Below are 11,689 nucleotides of genomic sequence, written 5' to 3'. Positions count from 1 at the left end.
TTCTCTCTCTCTCTCTCTCTCTCTCTCTCACTCTCACGTGAACATCCTCCACACACACACTCTCTCTCTCTCTCTCTCTCTCACACACACACACACAATTGTAGTAGTGCAAAATGGCCTTTAATCAATCCACAAAACCGGCCATCGGAAAAGAGCCTGGAAAAGCTCCCGCCTAATAGACCTAGATCCAAATCATTTCGAAAAAGGGGGGGAGGGGGAGGCTAAGATAGCCGTAGGATGTACAAGGTGGACGGTTTAGATGCAATTACATGGCTACAGGGTGGGCCTGACAACCGCCAAATTTGAACAGTTGAAATGGTGTTTTGTCTGTCTTGCCAAAGCCTTTGCTAATAAAGCCTTTTACTGCAACAATTAAGACGATGCCCTTACGCTCCTCCATTGCTCAGCTTTTTGCAAACACAATCAATTCCAGGCATCCCTCTCCTTTTTTCTCCCCTTTCAAATTTCTACACACTAGCGACTACAGCCAACAACCCTGTTCCAATTTAGCTCACAAACGAAGTCTCCAGAAGCCTTCCCCCGAGGCGCACAGGTAGCCCATCACTTGCTTCTCTGCTTTTTTTTTTTTGCTTTCTTTGATGCTTTCGGGGCTCTAGATTTCTCCTCGAGTAGCAACGTTTTGGGGAAGCACTGGGTGAGCGATGATTCTGCGGGCGATTAGTGGATACGATTTTGTTTTTTAAGAAAAGCATCCTGCAGCAGCTGGGTTGATTTTGATCTTGGGCAAGCATTCTCTGGTGGGCGGTTTGTCTTTCCGGCAAGCATTTTATGGTTGATATTGGCTTTTTCTCGCTGATGCTTTGCTTCTGTCTGAAAGCTTTCTGCCGCAGTGATTTCTTCAATCATATCATCAGTTTCTGTTCCGAACTGGATATCCTGCCGCCCCTTTTTTTTTTCTTTTGACATTTCCCTCTGCGGTTTCTCTTTTCCATTTGCCGATTTGGGCGATTTGGTTAGTCATTCATAGAGGCCGTTTGGGCGACAATTGATTGTCTTTTGCGTTAGTTTTACATTACCTGATGTGGGCGATGATATACTGCTCGATATAGCAGTAATGTGGATCTACGGGGCCTTTTTAGGCGATCATTTGATTCTCATTTCTTGGGTAATTATGCTACCCTCGATAATTGGATTCTTTACTGCGCTAATACTTCTTATGTTGAGTACTCTTTCTCAAAGCTCTACTCGAATAACGCTGATCTGATAATGAACTGTGGCCGGAGCTCTTTATCAAATCGTGATTTCTTATACAGTGCCTTACTCTATGAGCTATTATTTATTCTCATCAACTGTTTCCGAATCTGCTTGGTTAGGTCTCCTAGTGGCCAAGACAGGACCATTAATTTCATATCTCAAAAGGCCCATGATTGCATATAACACATTAATTACCAGTTGTTGCCTACATCCATGCATGTGTGTGTATGTCTCTGTTAAGTACATGTATCATGTATCTTTGTATGCATAGGTTTGTTTGCGTTCAACAAGATGTAACTGCCCATTGCAAAAGGTGTATACATATTTGCGTATGACCTCATGAATAAGATGCCTGTATACGCGCAATGTAAATGAGCATTTGTATGTTTATGACAGTATTCTCAGGACCATGTATAGTACATTATGCATGTCAGGGCATGTATATGACATAAGTATGTCATGTATGGCATTAATGTGGTATTGTGAGTGAGTAGTGGTCCTGTGCGAGTATTCTTTGAAACAAAGGATAATGTGCAGCTATTTTAATTCTCTGGCAAGCTTCTTATGTGGGTGGTGGTGGTGTATGCAGGACCTACTGCTGGAAAGATAAATAAGACCAGTCACTCAAAGTGGGATTGCCTAGCTACACAAGATGGCTTGGTGGTTAATCTAATCAACTTTGTTCTTTCAGTCAGGGATTCCATTTGGGTCACCTTTTTTGGTCAAGTGAATGGCAGGGCTCAATGAGCAGGTCCGGGGAGTGCGAGCAAAGGAAGCCCTTGGTCAGACAGTAGTTCGCTCTGCTCCTGTATGCGGCAATGTGGGGAGTATTACTGGAGTAAGTAGGCGCCCCAACAAGGCACCAGCCAAGCGAGCAGCAAATGACGATAGTAGCCAGCGCATGGCATCTACTGTCCCAACTCAACAAGCAAAAAGGCGTGCTGCATTGACCAATCTGACAAATCAAAGCAATGCATCCAGTATCCGTATTGGTGGAGCTTCCAAAGCACGGGTATTAACTGACTCCTTCCTCCTAAACGTGTGTTCTGGCCTGTAGCTTTGGATGTGTAAGACTTGCCCTTTCTATGGGTAGCATTTCTAATGTGTGCAAACAGAAGGTATGCTTGTCTTCAGGATTTAAGTAGCCCCTTTTGCATGTTTTCGGGTACAGGTGATGGTTTCTAGGAGTAAAGCTCATGCAGCTGCTGTTGAGTGCAAGCACAGTGAAACTTCACAAGAAGCCAGTGCTACACTTGCAATTCAAACCAAGAGTTCTCAAAGCTTGCTTGTAACCCAAAATGATGGGAATTTACTACCTGGGACAACAGCTTTGCATGCTCAAGTGAAGGTTGTATCTGCTGAATCGATTCTGGGAGATGCTGCAGCTGAGGCAATTGCTGCTTTGGAGCAGGAAACAAAGCACAGCCTATACATTTCCAATGATTCTAGAGCTCCGGTGTGCCAAGGTATTGCTGTTTTCACTGTTTTTGATGTAGTTGGCGTGTTGCGTGCATACATATTGATGTATGCATGTAAAGCCACTGTAGAGGGTGGGACTTTCCATGTTGGTTTTTTTGGGTTCAAACCTTTTAGGAGGTCACTTGCATGTGGTCGATTTGTATGCCACCACTGTAGTTGCTTTCTAATGACAGTGTAGGCTCTGGAGCTTTGTTTGAAGAGTTTGAATTGCGTTGATTCAGTAGGCTCTACATTCGATGATGAGAACCAACTGGGAAAGCATGCAGTGGTTGATTTGTATACCACCACTGTAGTTGTTTTCTAATGACAGTGTAGGCTCTGGAGCTTTGTTTGAAGAGTTTGATTTGCGTTGATTCAGTAGGCTCTACATTCGATGATGAGAACCAACTGGGAAAGCATGGATGCACAAGCAAAAGCTATATGGACATTGACAGCAATCACAAAGATCCTCAGATATGCAGCTCATATGCTATGGACATCTACCAATACCTCCAGATCTCTGAGGTTTGTGTGTGTCTTGCTGTTCCCAATGATGGTTTGCAAGTGGCTTTCCTTCAAGTGTGACTGATGTGGGGTTTTGGCAGCTGAAGCGAAGACCTAACATGGATTATATGGAGACAATCCAACATGATATCAATGATAGTATGCGGGGCATCCTGGTTGACTGGCTTGTTGAGGTAGCAGAGGAGTATAAGCTTGTTCCAGATACACTCTACTTGACTGTGGCATACATAGACCGGTTTCTTTCTGCCAGAATGGTGAATAGACAGCGCCTACAACTGTTGGGGGTAGCATGCATGCTCATTGCAGCGTAAGCATTCTACCTTTCTGGCTGCTGTATCAGCTATACAATGCTGGTTATGTGGTATTACTCTTTAATCCCCTCCAATGTTTTATGCTGGTTATGTGGAGGCAATCTTTAATTCTCCCTAATGTTTTCAGGAAGTATGAAGAGATATGTGCCCCACAAGTGGAAGAGTTTTGTTACATCACCGACAATACGTACAGCAAAGATGAGGTTGATAGAAGTTTTTATTTAGTTGTTTTATTAAATGGTGTATTAAGAAAGTGTTTACAGACAATGTCTGCTCATTTGGATGGGCGGGAATTGGACTGCCCATGAGGGACGGCCAGATGAGATCTCCACTTGTATGTTGTATGCATGGGGTTATGTTTGTAAAGACTCTTAGTCACTGATGGACAGGTCTTTGATCCAATGCCATGTTATGCAGGTTCTGGATATGGAGAGGCAAGTTCTTAATCAGCTCCATTTTGAGCTTACTGGCCCGACTACAAAAACCTTTCTCAGGTAAGCTTTTGTTGGGTATTGGAAATGCAAAGTTAAGGCATGTGCATGTTAGGAAGGTCCTGAAATGTCATGTATTGCATGGCAGGCGATTTCTGAGAGCAGCCCAAGTCTGTCAAAAGGTATTTGACATCCTCCTCCATGTTCGCTTAACACACACCATGGTGTGATGATTGATTGTTTTTTCAAGGGTTCTCCTCTTGTTAAATGCAGAGCCCAACCCTTCACATGGAGTTTTTGGGAAACTGCCTTGCTGAGCTTACTTTAGTGGAGTATGATTTCTTGAAGTACCTGCCATCTATGATTGCTGGAGCTGCTGTGTTTGTGGCAAAGTTCACTCTGGAGCCAAATGTTAGACCTTGGGTATGTGGAAAATTTTGATTTCTGTGGTTTGATTTTATGCTGTATTCCCAGTTGAAGGCCAAATAGATGTTAACCAGAAGCATGTGTTTTTTTTGGGGGGGGGGGGGGGGGGGGTGTGGTTGGCCAGAACACTACGTTGCAGCATTACACAGGGTATAAACCTTCTGAGTTGAAGGATTGTGTCCAAGCGATTCATAATCTACAGCACAATGTCAGCAACTGTCCACTGCCTGCGATTCGGGAGAAGTATCGCCAGCACAAGGTTGGCTTCTTGCTGTCTCTTTTGTCTCATAACAGTACTCGATCATTTGCTGCACAAGCTCGACCCTTGTTTTTTGACATGTTTTCTTGTATGGTCAATTGTGAGCAGTTCAAATGCGTTGCAACCATCGCATCTCCGGCTGTCATTCCGTTTGAGTATTTTGAGGACCTTGACGGGTAGTTTCGAAAAGGATCCTCTGCAGGAGTTGGAGAAACTCCCATGTTTTGGATTTCCTGGATTTGGTACTGCTAAGGCTTTCTGTAGACTTGATTCACCACTTACCAAGCTGGATCACAAGATCGGCCGACAAGCTGCAGAATCTTTGGTTGGAACCCAGATCCAAGTTGAGGTTTTCAGTAGAGCTTTGATGCTGCCTCTCTCAGGTACTCGTTGACACGAGACATAGCAAGAGGACTGCATGTAACCTGCATTAGCATTCAGGACTTCTGCAATTTGGTATTGACAGTCAGGTTAGGTGTGTACACATCTCTGCCACCTTAGTCAGGCTATCCTAGAACAACACATACGATTGTTTTTTAGTATTGGGTGTTTCTACTCTGAAGCTGCAAGCTTTTAGGTGGCATTCTGCTTCAAGGTGGACAAATATCAGTTTTTGCTTTTCTCTTTGGATTGCCATTTCAGCATGGATGTATAGAAACTGGCACATAGCTGCTGAGGGCCTGATACAGCTGCAGCTGTTGGGGGGACGCCATCAGTATCTTTCTTGTGTACTTTTATTTTACATATTACTACTACCTTCTCAATGTTGCAGATGGGCATTATCACTCCATACCTTCAATGCTTGCTATACATTTTTTTTGGCTTAAAAGGAGAACAATTGAAGACATTGTTGAGACTCAGAACAATTGGAGGAGCTTGTAGGGTGGGTCATTTGGAGAGAGGTTTGCTGACTAGAGATACAAATTTTTTAAGTTTGGGAGATTACCTGAGTTTTCCATTGGTATCTATTTGCAGTATTAGTGGACATACACATTTCTACTGAAGTCCTTCTAAGCTGCATGCATATTAATCCTTTCTATCCAAAGCAGTGCAATTGCCCAACTAGCTATCATGTGTGTGTGTGTGTGTGTTCTTTTTAGTGCTAGTCTTCATCATGGTTGAGTCTGCCCTTCACCCTGAAGAAGTTGCAAAAACTCAGTTCAATAGTTTATCCATGAAGACTTGTCTCCTACAGTGATCTTTATGTATGAACCTGAACCTATTCTTGGTTGCTGATGACATGAGTAGGGATGTCATAGCACTTAATCTACTTTGTACATGATGGACTTGATCATTTTGAAGCTTTGTGAGAACTTTCATGGAGTCAAGATTGCACTGGGATTTAACCTGAACTTTCAATTGATACAGAACAAGTGGTGTTGGGGTTTTGAACTTGACCTTGCTTTGCTAGGGTGGAGTGAAGCATAACCACAGGGGCAAGTTCACTAGAGATTTCATTCATTATTGACATTTGCATGTAGAGAAATTGTCAACCATGTCTTATTATGTATTGGAACTGTTTGGATGGTGGTGCTTATGCATCTCCATCATGCATGCTGTCTAAAGGTAGGCCTCCTTCACAACCAATCTAGTAGTGATTTCTGTAGGTGTGATACTTTTAAGCACTTATTCTACCTTGAGCTAGACTATTCATGGCTCACACATCTCAGGGTGAGTGGAGATCTCTCTTCAGTGCTATCTCCCCTCCCTTTCCCAAGGTGAGGAAAGATCTTTGTTAAGCATTATCTTCCCTTCCTCGATGAACTCTAGATTGGATGATCTTGCTTGTAATAGATATCATTACAATGTGTATATCGAGGTAGCCCCCAGCAAGAGGAGGTAACCTATGTAATGTAGATTGTGTGTGTACTGTAACGGGGACTCCACCCCCTAGGGTCGGGAGTAGCATATTGTGTGGGTTACATTTCCTCTGTGAATTGAGAGGAAAAATAGTTCGTATATTTCATAGGCTTATGAAAAATGAATATGTTGGGTTTTATCTTGTCTATTTTACTATGAGTTGTTAGAGTAGTGTGGTGTGAGTGTGTGGTTGACTTGAAGGGTTATGCATTGCAAGATAGTCTACCATAATGTACGATGTTAAGTAGAAGGCTTACATGTTTAGGTGGTGAGTGAGACTCGTCCTTGGTGGATTTACTTTCGAGAGGGAACCCCAACTCCCTCTTCCTCTTCCTCTCTTCCTCCTCTTGGTAGCTATGAGTGGGTCGAGACCAATAAGGAGTTTTAGCATTGAGCTTCTACGGCTTGCGAGAGTGGAGTGGTGGACAACAAAGGAAGTTTATGTGGTTCTACAACACTAGCATGGAACACACATGGAGAATTTGCATAACAATCACAAATGATTTGGTTAGGCCATTCTTTTGAACTAGTCATCCTTTGTGTGATCAACTCAAAAGGGAATAAATTTGATGAAGACAGAGGTAGCTGCACTAAAGAAGTGGATTCATGTTGAAGATGGAAGAGTGCAAAGGAGCAAGATGTTGGATGACCACCACAAAAGTATAAGAGCAGGGTGCCAAAGGTTACAGCAAAGAGGATTGACCACATCTTGTCTTATCATGTAAAATTGTGGCTCAAAGGGTGATTAAGAAACTCGAGCATGAGATATTGGTAATGGAGACAATGAATTTTGCTATTAAAGGTGAGAGATATGATGTCACTATTACAAAACACCCAAGTTGGAGATTAGGGCATTTAGGAGACATGCAACATTCATAGCATGCAAGTACCTATACTTTAGGTATCTTTGAGTCTTCGGCATTGATGCTAACAACAATATGTTCATAGACCAATCTCAACTCAAAAAGGAAGATCATGTAAGGATATTGTCTAGTCATAGGTCAAATAATGCTTACGTTCATTAGGTTTTTTGGATGTCCATTCAAACTCTATGCTAGTGTCCAAATGTCTAACTGAGATAATGTGTGTGTGTGTGTGTGTGAGAGAGAGAGAGAGAGAGGGATGCATTGTTATTCTAAAGGATATAACATTGTAGAGATCATGCATTAAAAAGTAAAATGGCCTCTCTTTATTCCAAAGGTTGTATTATCCTAGAAAATATGCATGAAAATGTGACCATTGAAAATGTAAAGCATATCAAAAAATATAACTGTGATTTTTGCCACCCTTAAGAATCATGGTTGAAGCTCAGTCAATTCATTCCTTTATATTAAGAAAATTTTTAAATGTTCTTGTCAGTTGTACCATCCTTGATATTCCTTTTCCCACTCTTCCTAATAAATGTGAAAATGTTGTATATTCATAAAAAAGCTCTCTCCCTCTCCCTCTCCCTCTCCCTCTCCCTCTCCCTCTCTCTAGCTCCAAATAGTTTGATAAATGGGTATTCTCAATGTTTAAACACATTGATAAAATATAAGCATTGATATCTTGTCCTTGCCTCCTTCCATGTTCCTCTCTTATTATCTCTTGTGCTCCATGCCTCCTTTCATATTCCCCTCCCATCTCACTCTGGCTCTCACTTCAGACTCCTCAAACACCTAACCGCCGTCATTTCTCACTCCAACAATGCAATGTGTCATTCCTCAAACAAGCCATCTTTAGAGGTTTATTTAAGATGCAGATGAAAGATAGGAAACATAAGAGTGAGTTTGGAGCAAGATTTTCTTGACAACCACTCTCTTTATACCCATACCTCCATACTTCTCTCTTCTTTCCTCCTCTCAGCTCGGCATGACCTGCTCACCTAGCTCTTCAATCCTCTCTCTCTCTCTCTCTCTCTCTCTCTCTCTCTCTCTCTCTCTCTCTCTCTCTCTCTCTCTCTCACACGTAGCCTATAACGGTATGCGTGAGTTGCCCGTAGGCGGCGGAGCTCAATCAAACATGGAATCCACACGTCGGAGTGCATGTGGCGAGTGTGTTCGGTGTTCGGGGGTGAGACGCTTGAGTCTCTTTCTCTCCTCTCTCTGTCACGTAGCCTATAACGGCATGCGTGAGTTGCCCGTAGGCGGCGAAGCTCGATCAAACGTGGAATCCACATGTCGGAGTGTGGTGAGTGTCTCCGAGGTTCAGGAGTGAGGCACGTGAGTCAGAGGACCGTGGGTGGCCGGGCTAGTGTGGGTAGGCATGCCATTATATAAGTCGGTAATGTGGATACTTATCCTCATTCCTCTATGGTTGGGTGGTGACTAGAGCTCCTTGTCCTCTTGTGCTATGGCGGCGATTACGGTGATGTAACATTAATGTCATGTAATGTTTCGTCTCCATAGCCAAGGAGGGCTCCGAGCTCTAGTCTCACCACCCAACCATAGAGGAATGTGGATAAGTATCCACATTTTCAGCTTACATAGTGGCTTGCCTGCCTTGGTGATGTAACTAAAACTTCCTCTCTCTTACTCTCCTTATCTCTCTCTCTCTCTCTCTCCACCCCCTCTCTCATTGTCCTCTCTCTCTCTCTCTCTCTCTCTCTTTTTTCGGTGTCTCTGTTTGTCTTTATCTACCTCGTGCATTGTCGCCTCTCTCTCTCTCTCTCTCTCTCTCTCTCTCTCTCTCACTTTCTGGTGTCTCTCTCTCTCTCACTTTTTGGTGTCTCTGTCCATCTTTATCCTCGTGCATTGTTCTCTCTCTCTCTCTCTCTCTCTCTCTCCCACTTTACTCATTGTCCATGTAAACACAAAACTCTCCTTAGAGTGCTTCCATCACAAACAAGGTATTGGTAATAACCATTGAAAGAGAGAACAAGAGAGGCCAACACAAAAGAAAGTTGCATGTGCCCATCATTTAGTGTTGATTGCATGTTCTACAATTTGATATTAAGCATTGTTTGCGAGAAGAAAAGAGTACAAATTAAAAAGGAACTTCATCATTACCATTAATGGCACTAAAACCTCATTAACAATACCTTGATCTAGTTCCACACAGACTATGTCTCTTCTTAGATCTCTTGCAACTTTCTCGAGGTCACCACATCTCCTCGAATGGTCAGGTACTCCAACAAATTCTTCCAAAAAGATCTTCCACGGTGTAACCCACCTGTTTATGAAGATCTCAAAGTTATTAAGCTACCACTAAGATTCCAAACTACACCTATTCATCAAACTTAGGAAAGAAACACCCACCTATATATGCTTCTCCAATAGTTTTCTATTTCCCACTCCCTTGCTCCACCGCCATAAGGCCTCTCTTCTAATGACAAGTCTCCCTTTGTTTGCTACAAACACATAGTCTAATGATAATTATACTAATAAGTTGTCTTAGAGTTTTGTGTCGATGAACTATGGTGTTGGATGCGATAAAATAAAGCTTTTCCCCTTATATAACATTATAACACACACACACACACACACACACACAGGATGCGATAAAATAAAGCTTTTCCCCTTATATAACATTATAACACACACACACACACACACACACACACACACACACACACACACACACACCACACTTTTTTAAAACTTACCTACCTCATATAATGTTACTAATGTTAAGCATGGGGCTGATTCTCAGAATACTAAGTCAACTTACGATTTGGACTATTTTTAAAAATTCACTCTTTACCCACTCATCGTATGATAAGTGCTCCACATGTCCCAAATTTGGACGATGCTACGTACATGTGTGTGAAAACTTTCCACACCATGTAGTATATACTTTTAACATTTTACCTAAAATTTTACCCCTTTTTTGATACCCTTTCTTATCCCCTCTGCCCCTTGCCCCTTTTAAAAACAACCCTTTAATTAATGTATTTTTCCCACCTCTTTCAATTTCTTTGCTCTCTTTTTTATTTTTTGGAGAACGATATCCCCGCTTGACTTAAAGCTAATACAGGTGCAGTTTGAGGAAAACATTATAACACCACAGAATATATACTATACAATACTATACTTCAACATTTTATATGCATTTTAACCCTCTTTTTCATAACCTTTTCTTAGCACCCCCCTAACCCGCCCCTGTTCTGCTAAATTTACAAGGTTGTGTAGTAGAACCTTATTTTAGTTTAATTTCAATAGCATGGGAATCTTGTTGAGGTTTTGGCAAATGGTCGTACAACATATTCAAGATTTAAGATACCGTTATAGCTAGACAATTCTTCAACATTCAAAATTCATGTGCATGGGCATCTTGCTGAGTTTTTGAGAGTTTCTAAACTAATTATTTGTTCCTATGATCCATCGCGCTGCTTTTAAAGCATTGGATAGGAGCTTACAAGGTGTAATATCGTTTATTAAGCCATTTGGTGAAAAGGTTATGTTATTGGGGGGAGATTTTAGATAGACCTTACCTATAGTTGTGAAGGGTAGACGAGAGGGGTAACATGTGTATTTACACATGGGCGTTTGCTTTATCATAAGCATGGTCTCCCTATGGGGTGAATGTTTTGCTTAAGGATAGTGATGCAAATGCTTTAGCTTTATCTGAGAGTTATAGGCTTACAAGTAACATTGTTTACAAAAGGAGATCTTATATGATTTTAGGTGATAATTTCAGGTATCGTATCGAAGTTGTGTTCTAATTTTTTTTGTGTGTGTGTTTTTGTGTATGCCTTTTTTGTATGTATATGTATCTTTCCAATTAAGCACGATCCCTTCCCCTGCCATGGGGGGATTTTTTATGGTGAGCGTTTTCTAGCGAGTGCTTTTTGAGAATTGGGCGAGCGGATTCCAAAAAGATACCCTTCCCTCTCCATCAAGAGAGAGAGGGACGAAGAGAGTTGGAGAGAGATTCATGACATAATTATTTGAGAGAAAGAGAGAGAGAGGGTGAGAGAGAGAGCCAGAGGGAGTGAAAAGAGAAAAACATGACAAGATCACATCCTCTATATCGAGGTTATTGCTTTAAAGTGAAAATAAAACCAAATTCATTCACGTACAACTTCCAAATATAGAAACGTGAAAACCATCATATTTACTACTATGGGCCTCGCTTGTCCTTCGGGGTGAAGGCACAAAGTAAGCAAACTGCGTTCGTACCCTTCCACACTTCCTTTAGCATGATATGCTCAGACGATTCATTAATAAAACCATGGGCTCGCGATATTACAATTAAGTCCACCACTTTGGGTTTCACTTGAGAAA

The 11,689-nt window shown here is 41.9% G+C and overlaps 1 protein-coding gene across 3 annotated transcripts; it reads left to right on the top strand.

Annotated features, from left to right (window-relative positions):
- The first annotated feature begins 379 nt into the window (after positions 1-379).
- Positions 380-5,389, top strand: LOC147631322 (cyclin-A1-4-like). Of its 3 annotated transcripts, XM_086809712.1 has the most exons (12): positions 402-553; positions 1,805-2,227; positions 2,387-2,681; positions 2,916-2,934; positions 3,075-3,198; positions 3,279-3,505; positions 3,637-3,712; positions 3,927-4,003; positions 4,089-4,122; positions 4,214-4,363; positions 4,491-4,625; positions 4,734-5,389. In XM_086809712.1, the coding sequence occupies exons 2-12, from the start codon at positions 1,946-1,948 to the stop codon at positions 4,803-4,805; spliced, it is 1,491 nt and encodes a 496-aa protein (XP_086665838.1). In that variant the 5' UTR covers positions 402-553; positions 1,805-1,945; the 3' UTR covers positions 4,806-5,389. The 3 variants fall into 3 exon arrangements, with proteins under 3 accessions (XP_086665836.1, XP_086665837.1, XP_086665838.1); XM_086809710.1 differs by lacking the exon at positions 2,916-2,934 and having other exon boundaries at positions 380-553; positions 3,053-3,198; XM_086809711.1 differs by lacking the exon at positions 2,916-2,934 and having other exon boundaries at positions 391-553; positions 3,056-3,198.
- Positions 5,390-11,689: the final 6,300 nt, after the last annotated feature.

The sequence above is a fragment of the Cibotium barometz genome, chromosome 15, assembly GCF_041138505.1.
Source record: "Cibotium barometz isolate CiBa-2024 chromosome 15, ASM4113850v1, whole genome shotgun sequence".
In the NCBI taxonomy this organism is placed as follows: Eukaryota; Viridiplantae; Streptophyta; class Polypodiopsida; order Cyatheales; family Cibotiaceae; genus Cibotium; species Cibotium barometz.
This window is presented reverse-complemented; position numbering and strand designations above follow the sequence as displayed.